The following is a 24,658-nucleotide window of genomic DNA, read 5'->3' as shown; positions in this document are numbered from 1 at the left end:
TCCTCTCATAAATACTTTTAAAATCGCAAGAGGGGCTGAAAAGAGAGTAAGGGGTTAAGGTGCTTGCCCTGCATACAGCTGACCCTGCCTCTATCCTCAGGACCTGTTGGTCTTCTGAACACTGTCACATGCAGCCCTGAAGGCCTCTGAGCACCTCAGGGCCCGAGCAGCACCACTTTCCCAGACCCTCACCAGCCAGTCTGGATGAGAATCCCAGAAAGGGACCCCAGGCCTTCTGAGTGTTGCTTCTGATGCCTCCTCTCCAAAATTAAAGTTTTAAATTCTTAAAAATTAAAAACTTGCAAGAAGTACTAAGTTTTCTTGCTATCAAAATAAGAATATCTGACCTATTGGTGAATTTCTGTTTAGTCTGTTTTGGCATTGACAACATCAATAGAATTCAACGATTGTTTAAAATGCTCAGTGCTTTATGTCACAAACTGCCTTAGCTGCTTCCCTTCCCATTTTCCTGCGTATATTTGGATCTTTCTTGTTTGTGTTTGCAGAGCTATAAACAGCCGTCAGCTTTCATAGTCACTCAGCATCCTTTGCCAAACACAGTCAAAGACTTCTGGAGACTGGTCCTAGATTACCACTGCACATCTGTCGTTATGCTGAATGATGTGGATCCTGCCCAGGTGAGGCTACAGTTCCTGCACTTCGAGCTCAGGGTCAGGGTCAAATCTGTACTTGCTTTGTTTGTACATGGCAAACTGCAGGTCCAGCACAGGTTGAGAACTGCAAATGCTGAAACAGCAGTTGGAAATCAGGGGGAATTAGGAATTGGTCAGAGCAGGGTTTGAAACAGAAAAGACAGGCTAAAGTCAGAGGCGGTGGAAGGAACTTAGTGAGAAGGGGAGTTGGAGGGCAGAGACGCGGCTCAACGGGCCACGCCTTGGCTTGATCCTCTAGGCCACCACATGCCCTCCTCCCCAATGCCACAGGGGTGTGAGTCTGGTGGGCCCCCAGTACCACCAGGCTCAAGCACAGCAGCTGTGGCCCCCACACAGAAAACAGAAATGGGGCTTTGCCGTGGGATGGGAGGACTGGCTAAAACACGGAATAATGGGCAGAGAAGGCTGAACAGGAATGTCCCAGAGCCAGAAAAAGCAGGCAAACCAGAGAGCTGGGAAGAAAGGACAGGTGTGTAAGGAAGTCCCCATCCTTCCAGGGCCCACCAGCAGGGAGCATCACCATGGCTGACAGAGGAGCCCCACCTGTGATTTAAAGGGACAGCCATTCATTTTGTCAACCTTTTGGTAAAGAGAGTGAAAAGGAATAAAACTGGAACTTGAAGATAAGCGAAGCCCAGAGTGATGAATGAGGCATTTGCGTAGCTCTTTTTCTTAAGTAGAGAAAGAAGAAAAATTGAACAGTGATGACTCAATATTAGTAATAGGGTTAGAAACATTTTTTAAAGGGATTTGTCAGGAGGGCATTAGCTCCGTGGCCCAGTAGGTGCAGAATTTATGGCTGGAGGGTGTAGCTCAACAGAGTATTATGGGACATTGGACATTAGAATGTGTTAAGAATAGACTTGTTCTGGGACTAAATTTCTTTTCTATGTAGTAGAGACAAATTCTTTTGAAAGGAGAGCGAGGTCTAGAGTATTTTAGCGACCAAATTGAACAAGATTTTTTTTACTTCCTAAAATCCATTTTATTGCCATCAGCCTGCCATAAATTCCTTGGACAGTCACTTCGGCTCTGTAATGGTTTTAATTATGTTTGAAACACTACGTTATATTGTTAAGGCTTTTGCCTGAAAGCTAGTTAATGAAATAATAATGATAATCCTTGTTCTGATCTAGTCCCATTATTTTGCTTAAGAAGCTAAAATAGTTTCGATGTCCTTCCCATTGGACCTTCCAGAGGATGGATGTCAGCATCAAGACAAGTAGCCACCACAGTCGGGGACTTCAAAGACCAGCTTGAAACAGAACCAGGGTCTTGACTTTATCGTTTCCAGTGCCACTGAGTCAGATTGCACTCTGTCTCCCTATCCTTACTCACAGATGGAAGGATAAGGGACTCCCCGCCCTTCACTGCCATTCAGTCAGATTTCACTCCCTCTCTGTGCCTTTTTTTTTGCTTTTTGCTTTTTGAGTCACACCCGGCGACACTCAGGGGTTACTCCTGGCTCTGAACTCAGGAATTACTCCTGGTGGTACCCGGGGGACCATATGGGATGCTGGGAATCGTACCCGGTCAGACACATGCAAGGCAAATGCCCTCCCCACTGTACGACCCCTCTGCCCCTTCCTCTCTGTGCCTTAATCACTGACCATAAGGATAAGAACCTCCCCCCTTCAGAATCATTTTTTCCTAATGTAATACTGAAATGTAACAATACACTATATTCATATCCATTCACATTAGCTCATATTAGTGAACAAAAAACTATTTTGGTGTGCTCTCTTTGAACAGCCAGTCTTGAGTTGTGTAGCTGCATTCTAAGCCTAAACTGACTGGACTCAAATTGAGCCTTGGTTTAAGAGTGAGAGAAGACCCAAGAGACCCCAGTTCCATTTGGCAGAGCTGATTTTCAGAGTGAGAGAAAGGAGACTTCTGAGATTTGGTCTTTCAGAGAACACTAAACTGAACATTTGAACTTAAAAGCTTTGCAATTGTGCGAGGCTGGCAATTCAACTATTTCAAGTGTTCATAGGGCCAGTTTATGGACATGTCATGCACCATTTAAGCCATTTTCTACATGGTTTACATTGGCACAAGTATAGAATGCGGTCTGCTCAGCCCCGCATACTGGCCTAAGCCATTCATATTTCTCTGAAGTAAGTGACAAGATTTTGATCAGGGCTTGAACTGAGAGAGCAAGCAGAAACCTGAACTATCTTTTAAAAGTATGGGCAGAATCATTCAAATGTGCATGGAAGGGGTCTTCCTACCATCTCAGCTTCCCACCTGAATGCCTCTTAATTTTAACACTTGAGTGTCCAAAGATACATTAGCATGCCGAAGCTTGACAAGGCTTGTGAGGACAGACAGACTGTTAGGTAGCATATGGTTTATGCTCGTGGCTTAACTGGAGGCTTTCTGAGAAAGTTTAAAGAGAAATGAAAAACCACCAAGGGTCCAGAATGATAATATAGTGGGGTAGGGTGTTTGCCTTGCAAACCTGGGTTTGATGCCCAGCATGCCATGTGGTCCCCGGAACACCATGAGGAATAATTCCTGAGTGTAGATCCAGTACTGCCATGTGTGTCTGGGGAAAAAAAGCACCAGAAGAAAGTGGAGTTGAGGAATCAGACAACAAGAAATCCCTTACATCTGCTTGGGAGAAAAGAAAGAAAATGAAGTACATCAATGAAGTATTAAGAATTACTCTATGGCCATAATGGCCTGGTCCATACTGTTTATTCTTATCATTTATCTGTGCTACTCTTTTTGAATTCAGTTGTGTCCACAGTACTGGCCAGAGAATGGAGTACACAGACATGGCCCCATCCAGGTTGAGTTTGTTTCCGCTGATCTAGAAGAGGATATTATCAGCAGAATATTCCGTATTTATAATGCAGCCAGGGTAAGTCTCACAGCCAGTACTGCTTATCTTGTGATTTCATTGTTTTCTCATTTACTTAGAGAGCCTTATCTGGGTCAAGGCTTTGATCTTGGCGCTGGGATCTACCTGTGAACAAAGCAAAGCTCCTTGAACCTATAGGTCTTACATTCTAATGGAAGGAGACCATTAGTAATAGATATCATGTGTTTAGTAGGGCTGGAGCTATGGCACTGCAGGTAGGGCATTTGCCTTGCATGTGACCAATCCAGGTTCAATTCCTCTGCCCCTCTCGGAGAGTCTGGCAAGCTGCCAAGAGTATCTCGCCTGCATGGCAGAGCCTGGCAAGGTACCTGTGGCATATTTGATATGCCAAAAACAGTAACAACAAGTCTCATGATGGAGAAGTTACTAGCGCCCACTTGAGCAAATCGATGAGCAACGGGATGACAGTGTTTAAAAGGAGAAATGCACTGCCGCCAAGATGTGATCCCAGGGGCCGCACGTGTGTGCAGCCTCTCCGCAGCTGCACGAGCGTGACTCCAGACACCAGCTAAATTTTTTGGCATGGGCAGCTCCTCGCAGAATGTCTCGAGACTGAGAACTAAGCCACGGCCCCATACCTGCCCAGGAGGGGAAAGGTATCTCTCTCTCTCGCCTCTTCCTTGCCGGGGGTGAAGGGTGTGGTGACCTCCATATTATGACGACCACATATGGGGTTTACAAGCTAGCAATGATCCAATGTCTGGAAGAAATCTCCCTGGACTTAGTTGCTAAAGTACAGAAATCCAAAACCGCACAACCTTATATCTCTTCACAACAAGTCTGACTCTAGTGGGGTACTCCTAACAATAATAGTGAGGTTGGTGTTGAAATATTGAATGTAACCAAAGTAAATAGAAAGTAAAGTGAAATTTATCAGTTACAAGGCAGGGGGAGGGGCGTGGGGGGTGGGGCGGGATGGGAGGTGTACTGTGTGGGTTTTATTTTTGGTGGTGGGATATGGGCACTGGTGAAGGGATGGTTGTTTCAGCATTGTATAACTGAGACTTAAGCCTGAAAGCATTGTAATTTTCCACATGGTGATTCAATAAAATAAAATTCTTAAAAATATAAAATAAAATAAAAGGAGAAATGCTAGAGAGAAGAAAAGGTGGAAACCTAGAACGTGCTAAGGGCATGAACCAGAAGAAAAGCAAGTGACTGTCTGAAAAGATATGCTCTGTGAGCCCCACAAAAGGGAGGCAGCAGCCGTGAGGGCTTCCATGCAGTCAGCTCTCCAGTAAAAGGTCAGTGCTAAGACCTTGACATGGGGCTTTACCTCTTGTATCTCAGGAAAGTAAGAAACAGTCAGGGCTGATGGAGTAATAGTTCACCTACCCAAAGGGAAAGTAGACAAAGGGAAGGGAGTAGTGCAGGGCCAGGCATGTAGAATCACACAGGTCTTAACTACCCTCGACTAGGACTTGCAACTTATCTTGAAAAATTAAAGGAGCCATTATAACATTTTGAGTCAAAGAACCCCATGCTATATTTTACCTTTTAAAAGGATTCTGGGTGAGAGGAGACTGTTAAGAGAACCTTTATGGGGCCAAGGATAGCTCAGAGGATAAGGCTTTGCATGCACTAGAACCAGTGTTCAATTCCTAGCACCAGATGGCTAAGTATTGCAGGGAATGGACCCTGGCCCTCTGAGCATTGCTTGGAAGTCCTCGCTCCAAGGAAGAGACTCTCAAGGAGGTTATCTAATACTCCAGGTAAGAAATCACAAAGACTGGACAAGAGCAGCAGCAGGTGGAGGAAATTAGAAGCAGACCTATTGTGTTCTGATTACAGAGCGAGGAGAAATTGTTAATAGGTTGAGTCCCAGAATGTCAAAGATGGCTCAAGGATTTAGTCCTGAAAACTAAGGTAGAAGGATCAAATTGGCACAAGTTAGAGTTAAGTGATTAGTTAGAATCCAATTTGCCTACTAAGTTAGGAAAGGCTTTGGTTATAACAGGACTGTTTAGGGAAGGTGGGTGCTTTCAAAAGTACCAAGGGTTCCATTTGAAAACCACAGAGTCTGAAGTAACTCCCAGACAGCCAGGCGGGAACCTGATAGGTCTTCAGGGAGAAAGAGCTGAAGTGGAGACTGATTTGCTGACTTATTGGAATAGTTAACAAACACAAAATGGAATTAACTTACTTAAGGGAGAAATTAAGAAGAGGAGAGGGGTTCAGGGACTAAGCCTGGTGGCTCCATCAGCAAGAAAAGGGTGCCCAGTGCAGAGAGAAAAGACAGAACTGAGAAGGAACGCCAAGAAGAGAGTGGCCCTGTGTCAGATGCTACAGAAGGCAGAACTACAGCCAGATCAAAACTGTTTACCAAGTTCTACAATTTCCACTAATTATGACTAAAGATCACTGTAATATCTTAGCAATATTCACACCAAAAATATATATATAGACATATATATAATATATTTCACAGGACATCCACTTGTCACCTCACTCACCCGAGGTCACAAATATCTCTAGATCATAATTTATTCTTTAATTTACCTATAATTAAAGTCATCGTGTCCCTTGCCGCATGCACAATGGAGCCAGGGCTCCTGCGGTATGACATTTTTCACTTGGCTTTTACAAATGCATATGCGTTCCGCTTTACTGGGGTAGGGGTATTTGGCCTGTTGTCATTTTAAAATACCCGGGGGTGTCTTTTGGTAATAACAGCTGAGATTAAAAATAATAAATCTTCAGTCGGTAGAGGCATCTTTCATTTTTAGGGGTGCAGACCGTTCATTGTGTGGGGGTAGGTGGAGAAGGCCTGAGAGAATTCAACAAAGACAATTACACCCGTTTCCTTTCCATCCTTGATTGTTCTTAACCCTCTGCAGCCCCAAGACGGCTATCGGATGGTGCAGCAGTTCCAGTTCCTGGGCTGGCCAATGTACAGGGACACTGCAGTGTCTAAGCGCTCCTTCCTGAAGCTTATTCGCCAAGTGGACAAGTGGCAAGAGGAGTACAACGGCGGGGAGGGCCGCACAGTCGTGCACTGCTTGTAAGTGACTAGCTGAAGTTCCGTCTCCGGGTCCAGCCCCTGCCCCTGGCTTACTCCCCAGGGTTAGGTCTCACTTTTCAAAGAAACAGGATTTGCCCATTTTGCATTTAGACGGGAGTTCCGATACTAAAATAATTAGGCCTGAAACCAGAAAGATAGTAGTACAGCAGGCCAGGTTCTGCATGCAAACTGCTTTGCATATAGCTGACCTGGGTATAATCCCCAGCACCACATATGGTCCCCTGAGCACCACCAAGAGTGATCCCGGAACACAGAACTAGAAGGAAGCTCTGAAGACTGCTAGGTGTGGTTCCCCCCCTCAAAAAAAAAAAAAAAGTACATATGTACGTATCACTGTCATCCCATTGCTCATTGATTTCCTCAAGCAGGCACCAGTAATGTCTCCATTAGTGAGATTTGTTGCTGTTTTTGGCATATCGAATATGCCACAGGGAGCCTGCCAGGTTCTGCCGTGCAGGACATATGTACATATATACCTTTGTAAAGATAAGACCTGTTCCTGTGATCTGGACGTCCTGAATAAAATCAAAACACCCATGCAGATTCAGAGTGTTTCTTTTGCTCAAAGAAACACCCCGAAGTTATTTTAAACTCCTTTCACACTCTTAAGGCCAGTTGCTAAGATTTGAGGGATTTGTGAGCTGTTTTCTGGTTTTTTGAAATCATCCGTACTACAAATAGGCACCTCACAAACGTCAGTGAATGCTGCACATAAACTCTCCCTCCACTCATTCTTGAAGCTGGCTTACCAGCACTAGTGGGTAATTCTATTAGAAATCATGTCAGTGAGTTCAAAGGAACCGTCTCTCTTTCAACAGTGGTTTTCAACAGTTTTGGGTTTGGTTTGGGGCTATTTTACCTAGGAATGCATCTGCTGATTGGAAAGATTTAGTTAGAACAACTTTCTCCAAAGTGCAGTTTTCAAGCCATTAGTTTTAACAGGTGCTAAGATGGGGAAACTCAGCAGGGGCACCACCGGCCCACCTTAGACACATGTTGAGAGTTAGTTGGGGAGCTTTGAAAACAGTGTTTCAGATCCCACCCATCCCATTAAATCAAAGTCTCTGGGGATGAACACAGACACGGGCTCCTTTTTTTAAACCCCATAGATTATTTCAATGTGCAGCACCCAAGGTTGAGAGCCGCCGAATGGAGGCCTCCATGCTTTTACAAACGCTTCCACCTGCATTTTCTCATTGGGGATGATATGGAGCTAATCAGCCAGCTGGAATTAGATTAACGCAACAGGCAATTAGAGAGCCATGGCGGTTGGGGAAGATGTGTAGAGCATGTGCGGAAACTCAATGTATAAGCTTATGTATCTGCTGCGGAGTTTGTTACAAGCTCACACAGAGCTTCGAAATTGGAGGAAGAATCAAGTTTTAATGTCGGCAGACTGGGCTCAGGACAATGACAAGCATGGCTAGGGGCCTGGCTTTCTACCCTCTATTCAGTGCTCCCTCTCACTCAATATCACCCCCACCTGCCCCCCTCAGAGACTTCCCTGGCAGCCTTGATCTCTGCTCTATCTCGGCAATTCGATCACACAGTGTCTCTCTTGTCTTGCTGGAAACCGGTCGTTCCTTGGAAGATTTATTTACCAGTTTTCCTTCCAAACCAGAGGTCCCAATCCTTTCCCCTCTGGAAAGCCCTCCTCCCTCACTACCCCCTCTTCCTTCTCAGGGACCCAGGTCATTAAAAAGGCATCTCTCCCAAGGAGCATGGGTTAACCCATCACCTTCCCATTCTCATGCTAAGTGCAGACCTCACCTCTCCAATGAAAATGAGATCCCAGGTCCCTAGTGTGAGTAGATGCAACCCTGCAAAGAAAACGAGCACGGGAGAGGCTGGGTACCTCTTGGGGCCTGGGAGGGCTTCTGTTCTACATATGGAGCATCATGCTCCAACATGCACTTCGGTAACAAGGAGCATATCAACTACCACCCCTTCAGGGGTCACTTGGAACAAGGACTCAGGCTGAAATCCCAAGGACTGAGTCACAGTGGGGAAACGGAGGCATAAGGATGGACTTAAGGGAACAACAAAACCAAACCACAAAGCACTTAGGCATGTGAGCAGACCCCAATCACATCCCCTAAGACATAGGCATGACCCAAGACTCAGCACCATCCCCAACCCAGTATCCCTTCCGCTTCCTGTGTTGGGAGAACCTTGCCTTTCCTTGGGGGACATTCCTCCCCCACTGGGGTCCCTGTGATGCCACAAGGGCTGAAGCCAGCCCTCCCGGAATATGGGTGACCACAAGACAAGCTCTGGTGAGGACACATTGAATTATGGTTGGCGTTGTTACGTTTCCAATTTAAGTAGCTGTGAGAAGCTGTTTAAGTTGTTCTCTGTCCAGAGACTAGGAAAGAAGGGCCCCCAGGGTTCCCTGCTTTTCATCCCTCCAATACAGCATCATAGAGTGCCACCTAATGGCTGTGGGCAGACCATCCCTGACAGATCTCCAGGTGCTATGTATGAATGGATGCTTCCTTGAGCTGCTTATACTCAAGAAAAGCAAACAGAGTTTAGGAGGATGTGTCGTAATGCGTGTCTCCCTGGAAAAAATAATCCGAACAAGTGGAGAGTACATCTTCCTCTCGCAAACCTACAATTCCTGAAAATACAGGAATCAATTCACACCCCAGTCTCACCTGATCTATAAGGATCACCCAAGAGCGATACAAGGGCAGGACACAAGGGCAACTCCCCAAAAGGAAATCCTGCCAGGGCCCAGGTGGGTGACCCGGTGGTTCGCGCTTTTCGATGCCAAAGGCCACGAGTTCTGTTCTGTCCCTCCACTGCCCCTCACACTACATAGAACAACGCCCTGGCTCACTACTATAACCAAGTGCTCACCACCTAGCACCTCAGCAACAAGTTGATTTCAGATGAATCTTGGAATAAATGTGAAGTTTCTAGCCAAAAATATTTGACTAAATGTTCATGACCATGATGAGTTGTACACAGAAGATAAGTTATAAAGGCAAACATTAATGAACATCTATAAAGGATTTTATTAAACATGTCTAGGATTAGGAAAGATAGCACAGCGGGTAGGGTGCTTGCCTTGCACGGGTACCCTGATTCTGACCAGAAGTGATGCCTGAGCACAGAGCCAGGAGAGAGCCCTGCGTTCTGCCTGGTGTGGTCCCGATCAAAAACAAACCCAGAAAACTGCTTATTTTCCTCAAAAGATCCTCCCATCCTCCCCATTTAGCAAGCATAAAACAAGGCATAGGGCTGGATTGCTAGAAGAGGTAAGGTGCTTGCCTTCCATGGCTCACACCTCTTCCGTCTCCAGCACTCCACATGGTCCCTGCACACAGAGCCAGGAGAAAGCCCTGAGCACCACCAGGTGTGGCAAAAACAAAAGCAAAAAATGAAAGCAAGATATGGTGTTGGTAAAGAGTTTGTGATATGCACATTTGACAAAGGGCTCAAACGGGATACCTAAAAATAATCTCAACTCAATACAAAAAAGATAGACAACCAAGAGTTTCACTGAACAAGAAAACTTAGAAACATTTTTTAAAGGTGGAAAGAAGGGCCTCTCTCATCTCTACTCTCAAAATATTTCTCAAAACTATTTTACCTTAAAAACAAAAAAGCCTATTATTCATGTTGGGGATTTGCCCACATTTCAACCTAAAATGTGTCCTGTGGGCTTTTTTCTCTCTGAAGAATAAGCTTGTGAGTACTCTCTCTCTCTGTATTTCTCTCTGTCTCTCTCTCTCTTCCTCCTCTCCCCCACCTCTCTCCCTTTATTCCCCCTCTCTTTCCTGCTCATTTTCCCCATATTTCTCAAGCTGAAACTATTTTAATTCAAAAAAAATATTTTCATATGGAGGGAATTTCAATAGCCAATAAGCATTGAAAAGTTGATTTTCAGGAAAATTCACATTTTGGGGAAAAATTCATATTAAGTCTCACAAAATATCAGTAAAATGATAAAACAAGTGTTAGTGAAGCCATGGTAGAAACAGAACTCTGGGCTATGGTTAGGAAGTATCTGAATTACTTTTAAGAACTGTTTCTTAGCATCTGCTAATGCTAAATATAAATCCTCTGAGCTCTTCAGCTCGAAGGTTGTGACTGCAAAAATGAGTCATCTATGAACCCTAAGACATGTTTATGACAAGTTTACTCATAATATCAAAAACTAGGGGAAAAAAACCAAACATTTATCAGCTGTTGATGAATAAATTATACAGTATTCTGTTCATTCAATGGAATTTTCTCATCAATGTAAAAGAGTAAGCTACTGATAGAGCCATATGAAGGATTCTTACAAATAAAATATCAAGTGAAATAAGCGAGGCTCAAAAATAATGTTACATTTTGTTGCACAAGATTCTAAAACAGACATGTAGAATCCCAGAAATAAGAGCAGACATGATCCTTGGAGCACTGCTTGTCCTGATGCAAGAGTGAAAGAGTTATTCTCAGGAGTTGATCATGATTGGCATCTAGATCTGAATGATAACTGTCACTTGCAAGTGATATGTGTAGTTGTAAAATTTAAATAATCTATTTAACATTTGGGTACTTAATTATAGGCATCTTATTTTTAGAAAATTGATTAGGAATTTAATAATGAACTGATGAAGCTGACATCTAAAATCATCGGTCAGCCTTCAAATCATAAAACAAGGAGAATCTGATATGTTGTGTCCTAGGAGATACCTGGAGTAATACCACAGCACAAATCCCAGACTATCATGTGGCTGCCTATACAACAGTAGCACTGTAGCACTGTCGTCCCATTGTTCATCGATTTGCTCAGGCGGGCACCAGTAACATCTCCATTGTGAGACTTGTTGTTACTGTTTTTGGCATATCCAATACACCAGAGGTAGCTTGCCAGACTCTGCCATGCGGGTGAGATACTCTCGGTAGCTTGCCGGGCTCTCCGAGAGGGACAGAGGAATTGAACCCGGGTCAAGGCAAACGTGCAAGGCAAACACCCTACCCGCTGTGCTATCGCTCCAGTCTGGAGCCAATACAACAAGTGATCAAATTTCTTCAACAAATATATTTCTGGGGGGGGGAAGTGAGAAGGAAGATAAAACTTGTAAGACATTTCAACCAAGTGCAATGTTATTCACTTGGCTTGAATATGAATGTTTAAAAAGTCAACTGTAAGAAACCACCTGAAAATTTCTAGAAAATTAGAACCGTAATGAGAAATTTGATCACATTTAAATTATAATATGTTAGGTGTGATGACAGTGTTTGTGTAAAAATAAAATAGACATTCCCTTCGCTGCTTAGAGAAATGGTTAATTCAAAGCTGTGCAGGGAAGATGCAGAATGATTCTAGGACATCTTTTAGTTCCAGAAAGTAAGGACGTGCTCAAACAAACAAAAAAAAAGTGACTTGTCAAAAAACACAGGAAGTAGCCTCATGGAACTCCTGACTGTGAGTTCACAAAGGGGGGGGGGGGGGTGACGCATACATTCCGTGGTGGTAGAGAGCCGCCACCCGTTCTCCCCAGGCCTCCCCACCAGAGGAAGCAAGAGACGGGTCAAATAGATGGTCAAAATAGCCCATTTAATGCAGAGCTGCTACATACTTATAAAACATCTGCAGGGGTTTGAGGTAGAGGACTGCATGTAGATGTGATTGATCATTTACAGAGGTAAAGAGTTTCTACGGAGGGTCTTGGGGAGATAAACTTAACAAGATGCTCTGTCTCCCAGGTACATCTATATTGCTTTTCTCTTTCCCTTAAGTTGTACATATTAAACAATTAAGTTTGCTTTTTATTGCAGTTATTTAGATAAGCACAGTCAGAGATGTAGATCCCAAAACTTAGTGCTCTGGTCTCTGAAACCAAGCAAGGCTTTTACCGTAAATCCCAGACTAAGTCCTCAGGCCAGTTCAGCTTGTCCTGTCTCTTAAGTTATAACTGTGCATCAAGACCATGCTTTTATGGTTTATAGACTGTCGCATTTAAATTCCAGAGTAGCTTTGCCACTCACCCCACGTCCATCCCAGTCTAAGGCAAAACCTCCCTTTGGGGGTCTTAGGAACTACAGCAACCGAAGCCTGAGTCAAGTAATTATGATGAGTACCCAGGAATAGATATATTTCAATCACTCCCAAATATTAGGAGCATAGCATTAATGGTCTTTCTGTGTTTAAGCAATCGACACTGCTATAGCACAGTGGTTAGGGCGTTTGCCTTGCACACGGCCAACCCGGGTTCAATTCCTCCATCCCTCTCGGAGAACCCAGCAAGCTACTGAGAGTATCCTGCCCACATGGCAGAGCCTAGCAAGCTTCCCGTGATGTATTCGATAAGCCAAAAACAGTAACAAGTCTCACAATGGAGACGTTACTGGTGCCCGCTTGAGCAAATCGATGAGCAACGGGATGACATGACAGTGACAGTGATATGGCAAAATATGAAAAGGCTATAGGGTAAATAGAAAAGCAGGTGATTCACTTCAAATACAAAATCCAGAGTTATTAGAAAGTTTGGGCTATAAGTAACCAAGACTGACTTGGGGAATTGTGACAATTAGAGGTAAAACACAAAGAAAAGGTCAAAGATAAACTCAGGGGATTAAGGATGCTTGAAAGAACACAGTAAGCTTCTTTGAGAGGAAGAAAAGGGGCAATTCACTGATGAAGCCTCAAACACTTGATTGATATACAACACTGACCAAAACCAGAACAATTTTAGCAAAAAGGACAAATGTTGGTATTATTAGATTTTTAACTCAGAAAATAAAATTAACATGCATAAAGGTGGAGAGAGTACAGGGATGATCTTGCCTTGCACAGGCATGATCAGGGTTGCACACGGCCAACCCCGGTTATATACCCAACACGACATATAGTCCCCCACGCACTACTGGGATGACTCCTGAGCTCAGAGCTCAGGATGCAGTGCTGCTCAGGCCCCCAGGGGCCACCAGGCACCTCAGAGAATATACTTCTCTGGGAGCCATCTCTCAATCCAGCAATAGTTTTGTGATGGAGGATAAAAGAGCTACCTCTTAAAGTAGAGTGGTGAAAAGGAGAGGGAAGTGCTAGGTCAGTGAGGGGACCGTAGTGAATACTGTTAGACATAGGAGCCACTGTGGCTGCCAAAATTGATGGAAGTGACCTTTGAGAGAGACAAGATAATTCCACAATTCCAGTGTCCTTCCCAAGCTATGTCTGAACTACAAAGAGAAAGATAAGTGCTCAGTAAAAAGTCTACCAGACGCCCTAGCAAGGGGTTCAGGTCAGCATCACAGAACACCTGCAGGGCCCATCGCCCTTGGGTGGGTTGCTTGCCAAAATATATCATCTCACTTCCAACACAGAGAAAGCATTGGGCAAATGCATATTCTACTTTTTGTATGATGCAATGGCTCCTCAAATCATGGACCATGGGTGCTTTCTAAATATTTATTCTGTGTTTTGTGTTCACAAAAAAGAGTACTGGCCAGCACTCTTCAAAGGCATCAAGGTCAGGAAAGAGCAGGGAAGGCCAATATAGACAGGAAGAGCTATCCTGGGGAGGGGAAAGTCAGGCAGGCTGGGACCCTAGCACGCCTCAGACGGGGGAGTCAGGCAGGCCGGGATCCTAAAAGGAGATTCCAGGAAAAAACCGGTGATGTTTGACAGAAGTCTAGCTCAGAGAACAGCATTGCACCAGCTGGAGACAGAGATGGGGACAGAATTCAGGTGACAGAGCACGTGCCTGGGGGAGCCCTGCCACCACACACCCCCCTGCCAGGCATCTTCAGGTGTATCCTCCAAGAAGTGTTGACCCCAAGCACTGAATTGGGCTGCTCGGCACTGCTGAATGTAGCTCCTGTAAAGAAAAAAAACCAAAAGCTCATGTCGTAGAGGTAAATTATGAAATACCAAATGGACTTTTCAGGGCTAAGTTCTCCTTTAAACATAAACCACACTCACTGCAGTTTTTCTGGCAAAGGCCCCATGAGGTACTCGTTTATTGAAAACTTTCTGAATGGGGCCATTGATGAGGGCCAGCACTTCCTAAAGGAGGTGCTCGATTCAGATCATAAAATCTGGGAGTGAGGTGAAGGAGATGGCCGGGGTCCTGCCACCTCTAGCCAGTGAGTCCTGGCTGCTGAGGCTCGTGCACCCCCCTATGCTTCCATTCCAGGAACTGGGCCAGGCAGAGCCCCGCCTCAGACCCTTCACTTCAGCAGTTCTCGAGAGCTGAGGCAGCGTATCACTACAGAGTGCGTGAGTGGCGCCGTGGAAGGGCAAACCTAACCGAAGCTGCTGATTTCTCTTCTGACAGGAACGGGGGAGGCCGAAGTGGGACATTCTGTGCCATCAGCATCGTCTGCGAGATGCTCCGGCATCAGAGGACAGTGGATGTCTTCCATGCTGTGAAGACACTGAGGAACAACAAGCCCAATATGGTGGATCTTCTGGTAGGTTCCTTCCCCTCTTGCTCACCAATGGATTTTCCTTCTTAGAGTAGTCAGACTCCACCATCTCCCAGACTCAAGGTCAAACTGGAAGCCCCAGAGCAAAAAACTCATTTTCCAAAGCAGGATATAATCAATTTTCTTGGAAGGGTTTTCTCCCTCATTCTCTTGCTTTGTCACAAAGAGACTTTGTCTCAACTCATTTGAAGTGTGGGAATAGTTGAAACTCACAAGGAGCAGCCTTATTAATTTCTCTTCCTGGCACTGCCTTCCACGTGGCTAAGCTCTTCGTTTTCCCTGAGAAGAAATAATCACAGTCCCTGCAATGCCAGGATATTCAAATTATATATTTTATAAATAGCTTAATCACCTAATATTTATCAAAGCTGTGAATTTTAGTTTGACATCCAGAGTATTTCATTTAATTACGGTGGCCCATCTCTGAGAAGAGGATTAAAGGAGTACAGAAACAAAGAGCTGCATGCAATTATTTTCGGAGAGTATTTCGTGAAATCTCTTTTTTGTGTAGAGCTGTTGGAATGCCAACCACCGAGACACAATAATAGAAGACTAGCTTTAAGGGGCAGCTTTTAGCTCAGCTTTTTGTACCTCTCCATGAGTGGAGGAAGGATGGGAAGGAATAGGATTAATCCCAGGTTGAGAGAAAGACTGGGGGGCGGGGGAGTGAGAGGAATATCTGGCTGAGTTGACAAGTGAGGGAAGCTTCCACCCACAGCACTGCAGCAGAGGGCTTAAAATGAAAAATACAGGGCCCCCTAAAGACATGGGCCAGGAGGGATGGCACTTGCTTTGCATATGGCTGACGCCAGTTTATATTCTCGGCAACACATATGACCCCTTGCACACTGCTAGGAGTGATCCCTGAGCACAGAGTCAGGAGTAAGTCCTGAGTTCTGCAGGGTGGGGCCCAAAAACAAAACCAAAAAAAAATTAAATATTTTTTTAATAGGAAGATAGTGCATTGGTTAGGGTGCATGCCTAATAGTACTTGGCCCGGGTTTGATTCCCTGCACCACATGTAACCCCCCCACACCCAGCCCTGCAGGATCAGAGCAGCCTCAGGCCAGAATCTGATGCTGAGCTGCCCGCCATTGGTCAGAAGCATGGGCAGGTCCCCAGAATTACTGAGTACCACTTGGGAGCTGCTGCTTCCCCCATCAAAAGTATGAAAATGCAACAAAGGGATTCAAGAAAGCCCCAAGATACCAGTTCAACTCTAGCAAGTTCACTATGGCCCCTCCTTACAGCAATGCCCTGGGTCAGGTAACGCCTGTGATGGCAACTCCTGGGGTATATCCCGGTTCTGCTCAGCAGAGAGCACCTGAAATCAGCGGTGCCTGCACTGGGGACACAGCAGCTGGCTACTGTGAGATATTAGAGGATGGAAATAAAAATATCTTAGGATGTCACTTTCTGATTGAGGAAATTCAGAATACATGTGTTTCCTCCAAAGTTTGATTAGTACTTGAGTAGAGCTGACCTTGAATTTTTTTTAAGTCATTTTCAGGGCCCGAGAGAGAGTCTGGGTACTTGCCTTGGATTCAACCAACCCCAGTTCTAACCCTGAGCACCATAGGTAGGGCCCAAAAACAGAACAAAAAAACATCATGTCTCTCTCACTGAAGCCTGAGTTACATAGATCTTCAATAGACCTTTCTGGAGAATGATGTGGGGAGGCATCACAGCCCTCATGACACTTGTTGGGAGGAAACCAAATGGCTTTCTCCAAGTGAGACAAAGCCGTGCAGACTCTGGGGCAGGAATGGTTTCTCCTAAAACCAATGGAGACCTTCATGGGTGGAGTCGAAGGGAGCACTGATCCTAGGCAACTCTTCTAAAATAAGTTACACACTTTTCCCGAACCATTATTTTAGTCTATGAAGAGAACAGAACCTTTGGATGCCCAAATCTCTGAGATCCAGGACCAGTTTTAGGAGAGGCATGGCTGAGAAAAGTAAGGAAGTATTCCACTATTTTGAAAAGTAAGAGGTCCAATGAGTTTGTCACAGTGGCTGTTAGCAAGACAATAAAAAATAACTGGGGCAGAGGGGGGTGGCAAATAACACAGTGCTCTTTCTGGTAGGTTCAAAGCTTCCGGAATTGAATAAGTGTTCTTGTTGGTTGGTTGACTTTGCTTATAAGTACAATATGAGTCTGGTACTCAACAACACTGTGTACATAGGCTAAGGGATCATTCAGGTTAGAATGATAAAAATCTAGCACCATTTCATTGGGCATAAAAGGCCATCTGAAACCTGAGTTTCTCTGAAGCACAAAATGTACCAACAGCTGAAAAGAGCAGAGAATGCTCCTTCCTCCCGTCTCCATGGGATGAGCAGGTGTGTACCAGGAAACTCTCAGGATGTGCTTCCAGGGCTTCCCTCCAGCAGGTGGGATCTGGGAGGGACAACCCTGACCTGAGCTCCAGTGTACCCTAGGTGTTTCCTTCCACTCAGAACAGGAAAGACTGACCTCTTGCCCCCAGTCCCCGCCAGGGTGGGCGAGTTGAGGACTGGAGCAGGCCAGCATCTCCACTTCCTCTCCCAGTTTTGCTAAATTGCTCCTGAATTTGGAAACTCACTAATCTGTTGTGAAGCAGTGACACTCTCTGGCACTATAGCACTGTAGCACTGCCGTCCCAATGTTCATTGATTTGCTCGAGCGGGCACCAGTAATGTCTCTATTGTGAGACCTGTTACTGTTTTTGGCAGATTGAATACGCTACAGGGAGCTTGCCAGGCTCTGCCGTGCGGGCGGGATACTCTCGGTAGCTTGCTAGGCTCTCCGAGAGGGACAGAGGAATAGAACCCAGGTGGGCTGCATGCAAGGCAAATGCCCTACCCACTGTGCTATCGCTCCAGTCCCACACTCTCCAGGGAGATCCAAAAACCTGAAAATGTGATCTCCTCTCCTTCCTGACATGCTTTAGGCTTGAAAACTCTGGAGAAAAATATTTAAAATAAAATAAAAGACACTGATTGCCAGGACAAAATAAATTAACTTTTCACTGAAGACTCAAATTCTTTTATCCTGCTGGAAAGCTGTTTGTTTTTTTCCTGAGCCCCCTTTTCAGCACAGCTTCTAAGTCCTCCATCTCTTCGACCAGCCTCAAGTCCCCATCAAAGAGCTGGGCCGCGGGGGCAGGCCAGGGTGGTGCCATCAGAGATTCCAGTTACTTGTCTGGTTCAACTGAGTCCCCAGCTCTTGTGCAGCTTTGAAGATGTTATCATTTGGGCAAAGGACAAGTAGTTCCCAGCTCGCCTGTCTTCCTCACTCGCCCTTTGAAGTTTCCAAGATGTTTTATCAGAGAAAGGGCTTTTAGCTGGTAGATCTTTCCTAAAGAAACACGCCAGGCCCCTCTGCTGCCCGAGCACACCCGTTGCTGCCAAGCGCTTGTGGTGCTTGAGCACATGTGTTACCCGCATCCCACATCTGCCCTCTTGAGATGTGCACTTTCAAACTGTCGTGCTTGAGCTGGGATGTGTACGGGGACTCTCTCTGCCTTTGGAGAAGCCCTGCCCCCATCTCTCATTCTCTCTTTCTCTCCCAACCCCTTCCTATAAATAAAATCCGTTTACATCAAAAGACCAGAGGGGCCAGAGCGATAGCACAGGGAGTAGGACGTTTGCCTTACACGTGGCCGACCCGGGTTCGATCCCCGGCATCCCATACGGTCTCCCCAGCACCACCAGGAGTAATTCCTGAGTGCATGAGCCAGGAGTAACCCCTGTGCATCGCTGGGTGTCTCCCAAAAAGCAAATTAATTAATTAATAAAAAGAAAGATCCCATGGAAGCAGAGAAGAGACAAAGATCCATCTGGATCCACGTGTGCAGGTTACCAAGATGGAGCTAAGTCACAAGCATCCCCCACCTGGTTAACACAGGCAACACTTATGTGAGAACATATGTCCCTCTGATCTTAGCAACTGTACTGGACATGACATAATGAACTCTGTCAGACTTAGAATTATCCCTCCAGTGAACCTTTTTGCTCAAGAACTGCAGCAAAGGCCAGTGGTCTAGAAACACCGTAGATTCATGAAACAGTTCATGAATTGTGACTTTTGTGCCCGTCCCTGAGGCCAACATCGTAGTGACTCTCTCGTTTATAGTTTAAGAACCCAGGTACCATTATATCATCACAGTTTCTTCCACTTCTTATATTTGTGCCCTCTGCACATCGCCCATTCTCTCCTCTTCCAGCCCTTGGCAACCACCGTTCTTTTCCGTAACTCTAATATTAGTCCTTTTTTAAAAAGTAAGCTTTAAACATTTCCGATGCCTGGGTCCTTCCCCAGCTCTCCAGTGACGTGAGGCTAGCTCAGCTGAAGGATGTTAAAGGTGATTCTCACCTGCCCCCAAGGTCGTATCCGGGCTATTCTGTCTCTCCACCCCAGTTGCAGGCTGGAATCTTGGGGAGCACTTGGAGAAATACCAGTGCTTATGCCATGCCCTGAGCGATGACGGCTGTGGAACCACATGGGAGACATATGGGCCCCGCATGCCCTGGAATGCCAGCTGCCAGCTGTGCCCAAGCGCCACCTCCTGACCTCATGGTCGCTCTGCTCCCACCCCGCCTCAGCGGCACCTGCCTTCCTGGCTCCCGCACTGGGGCACCTCCCTCTTGGCACATGGACACGCTGTTTCTCCCCATGGAGGCAGCCCGCATCGGGGCAAGACTGTCACCTAGTACCAGCTTCGCCCTGCCTGCATGTGGCTGTGGCACCCAAGGGGACCTGACCTCTTCCATCAGGCAGCCCCTCCCTGCCCCTTCAGAGAAGGAGCCACAGTCCGCTGTCCCTGTGTGTCTGTGTGATGACTCCTCCCCGTTTCCCCGGAACCCTGCCTGTGAACTGGGTGGGCTCAGGCTATTGGAAATATGTGTGCGTGTGTTTGGGGGGTGGGTAGGAATGGGCTTCAGTCCATATGTGTGAGTAGATTGTGAGGGGGTAGTGTAAGGTACAGGTAGGAGATGGGGGCCTAGGTGTCCTGGGGTGTGGGGGAGGGGTGTGTGCATGTGGGTATTGCTCTGACATGAGTGTGGGTGGGCATATGTGGATGGAGGTGTGGGGGTACATCATGAGGATGTAGATACCCTGTGCGTGTGGGTGTGCAGGGGTGAGTGGAGGTGTGGGTAAGGTAATACAGGGGTGGGCAGGAGACAGGGTCAGCTCTGTCTCTCCCCGCTGGGCCACATTGGAGAAGCCCTGCAAGCAGTGCTCCCGCACACCAAGTGGTGGGCACAGTGGCCAGAGTCCCTGGGACTCCGAGGCCCTTGTGTTGAGCCAACAGCCTGTTAGCTGAGAATCACTGGTGGGTCTCCCAGGCCCTCTGAGCACTGCTTGAGAGTACCCACCCACCCCCACGCCCTGATGCTGAGGCCCAGGTCAGCCACCTCTCCAGGACCAGCAGAGCTGACTGTGCCAGGTGCGGTGAGCACTCTCCTCAACAGCTCTGGGTGCAGCTGCTCAGGCCAGGACAGGCTCTCAGGGGCAGCCAATGAGAGGGCTAGGAGGGAAGTGGAGCTCAACACATCTTTAAAGAGGAAAGGAATGGCCTGTCCCCTCTCGTCAGAGATAAACTGCTGTGTTCCACAGTGGCCTCCTAGCCACAGTGACCACCGGGCACTTGGTGTGACCCGGCTGGACACACTGACCCGGAGACTCCCACAGCACTCAAACAGGGACCTGTTGCCCCTGCCAGAAGGGGGCGTCAGAAGGATTTTTTTTTTTCCCCCTGGCTGGAGGGACCTGCCAGCACAGGGTCCCACTGAAGCTGAGGCTCCCTGGCCACAGCCTGTCTCTGTCTCAAGGGACAGGTGCACCATGCGGACGCCTCCAGCCTTCCTGAGAGATGATATGGGCCACAGGCGCAGGCAGAGCAGTGCTGGGCGCACACAGAGCCTTTGGGGGACCCGGTGCTCACGGCTGCTGAGACTCTGAGCGCAGCCTCACCCAGTCACTTCCTCCCTCTTAGAGAGTGTGATGTGAGGTCCTGTACAAAGGGGCCGGGGTGCTCTGATCCTGGAGCCGCCTAATCTCGCCGTGGAGGGGGGCTGCTGAGGATGAGCCGCCGCTCTGTGGCTCCTTCGTGTTGGAAGCAGCTAATGTCGCCCAGACCAGGAGCACTCCAGGATCCCAGCATCGATGCTTTTGTTCCCCCCACCCCGCTCGGATGTACAGGGATGGCTCATGTGGCTTAATTACACCGTTCCTCGGCAAGGGCGCAGGGAGGAAGCCACAGAAGACAGGTCTACACCCAGTGATCAAGTGTAATCAGTTTCCACTGCAGGAAGATTTCAGGCTTTGCCTGAGGTGCTTAGGGAGGGGACATGACAAATTACGGATTTCCTCTTCAGTCCCTTTATTTTTCTCACCCAGAAACCAGTCATCACAGAATCTGGGGGGATTGGCACATTCTAAAGATGGAAAAGACACACAAGAGAGAATTCATTTCAAAACCTGTAACCAGTCCTATGACAGGGCAACTTTAGTGTCATCCAATGCAGTGTCCCTTAGCTGTGGGGCCCACAAACCGCTTGTTTACTAGCCAGTGCTGTGGCTGGAAGCCCACAGCATGGTCCCCTTGCTAAAAGCATGCTTCCGTGTTAAAAGGATGCTTTGTAGTTGGTACTGAGATTCCTTATCCCAGAAGAAAACAAGAGAGCAGAGGGGACTGCCCAGATGCCCCCACAGAGAGAAAGCAGAACTTCTAAGGGAATATCAGCCAGGAGGTCGCAGGTAAGAGCCAGCATGAACTGGTGGAGCTAGGGTCGCTGGTTCTTTGCCTTGGGATAAAGCTGGTCTCTGCCTTTGGTCCTGAAGTGAGCACTAGCCACACTCACCTGCACTGTCAGATGATCCTGCATGAAGGATCAACAGGGTCTCCCTCACTGGGACCAAAGGAAACATCCCAGGTAGATAAGGAGAGGCGCAGAGGGGAAAGGCTAAAGCCTGCCAGGAAGCATGGAGCAGAAAGCGAATCGACTTGCTGTGCATTCTGGGCTGCGCTTATGTTGCTGCAGATGGAGTTGTGCTTGGCAGTAGTCTCTGAGCAGCAGCAGGACCCAGGAACTAAGGGTGCCTCCTTCTGCCCCCGGTGCTACGGATCCAGCACTCAACCAGTGGCTCTCAGGCCCACCACCCCCCTCGTCACTATTCAGTACATGCCATCATCACTAGCTAATGTGATGCTACAGCCACAGAACTGGTCTGGTGTTGGGGGAGGGGAGTGCCAAATTAATAAAAAGTGAATCATTGGGGATTTTTGGATACAGGTCCCTAAGTATGGAATTTCCTTCATTTGATATGTATTCTTCTACCGCATGGCTTTGCCACGCTGTGCACTGAAGATGCTGTACACAGGGGGAAGTGAGTGTATGGACACTACCTGTGTGTATGATTCAGCCATTTGGTGCTTTCCAGGAACGCTTATGTGCACAGCTGGCAAAACAGCTCTCCTCAGGCCTTGTGGGGACACTCACAAGTGTCAGCGTGTTGTGGCTCAGAACCGAAACATTCTGATTCAGATCTCTATCAGTTTGACTTTTTCCCATTCCAACCCTCATCTGGCATAATTGCTAAATTTAGAACAAATTTTCCATAGTGTAGGACAAACATTTTGTCCTTCTCTCTTTTCCAGGAGCAGTATAAGTTCTGCTACGAGGTGGCGCTGGAATACTTGAACTCTGGCTGACGGCATTACCAGCTCCGTGAACAAACCCTTTCATCTCACAAAGCCAAGATGTTTGGTGGTATTTGTGTCGATGAGATGAAGACTTCGCAATATGCTTATTTTGCTTTGCATAATTGGCTCTTTTTAAGAGCCCGAGAAAGTGTTTATAAAACTGCTTGCACTGCCCAATTCCCAGTAATGCTGCTGCCTGACAAACACACACACAGCATACAGTCGTCAAATACTGTACTCCTGGCATCAGCTTGTTCGAGCAGCGTCGACATCTGGTAAATTGAAGAGCACAATTATATTCTTATGAAGGAATTTGTACCTTTGGGGTATTATTTTGTGGCCCGTGAACCTTTGTTATTGTTGAAGCTGAGTGTACATTTTTGTTCTGTGGAGAATGCTACCTAGCATTATGATAATATATTCTTTTAGTTAATATTTGTACTTTAACATTGTTGAATAATAAAAGCTTATGTAGCTTTCCAAGACTAACAGATAAACGCATAATGAACAAAGATCTGTTGTATGAGCTATTGTTTCTATCCGATTTATATTGTTTCCCAGGGAAAGGCTTGGGAAGAATTCAATGAAAAATTGCAAAGCCCAACGATCAGATTCACGGATCCAAAGCTTTTCTGTTTGTTTATATTGTAAATATTTTTGATTTCATCAAATTATTTATTCATTAAAAGAAATTTTTGTGAAGCACAATGAGTGACAGTCATTTACACTGACATCCTGGAAATGAATGGCCCGTACAATGTTACCTTGTGTGAATTTTCAAGTCAGTGAATAAAGCCCCATGACCCGTGGTGGCATTTCTCTAGGGTCCCAGAGACACAGCCAGAAGAGGCAGCTCCAGCTGGCTGAGGCCATTGACAGAGGGTGTCCCTGGGGCTTGCTGGCTTGGAGCAGGCCAGGCTGGAATTCCAACCAAACCATCAGAGCACAATCTCAGAGCATGTAGAAGCCTTCCCTGATGATGAGGACATACATGGCCGTGTCCACTCAGGGGCTGATGGCTCTCCTGGAGGGCAGGCTGGGCCCCACACAGGGCGGTCACTTTCTAGCCGCTCTTTTACCTCAGTCAACTGCAGGCTGGCTGTTGACTATCTGTCCTCTCTGGCCTCGTTCCCATCTGAAACTTGCTGAGAGCATACTCCTTAGGGGTTAGGAGCAGAGAGGCTGCAGCAGGACAAGAGCTGAACAAAATTATTCCCACCAGAGGAAAAAGCACAGCCAGGCACAGCACACACACACACACACACACACACACACACACACACACACACTGGAGGGCTCTGCTGAACCCTTAAAAGAAGGACGGTCAGGGACCTGAAAGGTAACTCAGTGGTCTGAGATCAGACCGCATGCCAGAGGACCTGGGTTTGACCCCTCATACTACATACAGCTCCCCAAGCTTACTCCCCAGGAGTAACTTCTGAGCACTACCAGGTGTGGCCCAAGCCCCATAACAAGAAAAAGAAAAGGGTGAGGGCTGGAGAGATAGTATAGGGCTAAGGAATGTGTCTTGCATATAGCTGACGCAAGTTCAATCCCTGGCACCACATAGCATCCTCCAAGTCCCTCCAGGATCGATCCTCAAGTGCCACTTAGTGTGTACACCCCCCCCCCAAAAAAAAGGAGAAGCAGATCCATCCAGAAAGCTTCACCTGGTGTATATCAGTTGGGTGATAACAAGGAGGAAGTGTGGCACCCTTGGTTCTCAGGTCACGGCTTTGATCTTTTCTTAGAAGAGGTAAAGAGAGTCATTCAAGATGATCTGAGGTCGGGGAATCTGACCATCTGACCTGTTCCCTGGTCAGTCCCTCTGTAATCTGCCTACCCAACACCCAGCTCTATCACACTGAAACCACTGGATTACTGAATTTCTCCATAGACTTTAGAATCTGTGGGGTTTTCTTTCTTCTACTTGACTTCACCATTCTCTTCTGAGAATG

General features: G+C 46.7%; 1 protein-coding gene across 11 annotated transcripts in view; it reads left to right on the top strand.

Annotated features, from left to right (window-relative positions):
- The window catches only part of PTPRM (protein tyrosine phosphatase receptor type M), an 853,909-nt gene extending 830,501 nt beyond the window's left edge, over positions 1-23,408 (top strand). For all 11 annotated transcript variants that reach the window (XM_055126601.1, XM_055126595.1, XM_055126600.1 and 8 more), the window contains 5 exons: positions 507-638; positions 3,415-3,540; positions 6,399-6,562; positions 14,860-14,995; positions 22,656-23,408. In XM_055126601.1, coding sequence (XP_054982576.1) covers positions 507-638; positions 3,415-3,540; positions 6,399-6,562; positions 14,860-14,995; positions 22,656-22,709 — 612 coding nt within the window. In that variant the 3' untranslated portion in view covers positions 22,710-23,408. The remainder of the gene's footprint in view (positions 1-506; positions 639-3,414; positions 3,541-6,398; positions 6,563-14,859; positions 14,996-22,655) is intronic.
- The last annotated feature ends 1,250 nt before the right edge of the window (positions 23,409-24,658 follow it).

The sequence above is a fragment of the Sorex araneus genome, chromosome 2 (genome assembly GCF_027595985.1).
Source record: "Sorex araneus isolate mSorAra2 chromosome 2, mSorAra2.pri, whole genome shotgun sequence".
In the NCBI taxonomy this organism is placed as follows: Eukaryota; Metazoa; Chordata; class Mammalia; order Eulipotyphla; family Soricidae; genus Sorex; species Sorex araneus.
This window is presented reverse-complemented; position numbering and strand designations above follow the sequence as displayed.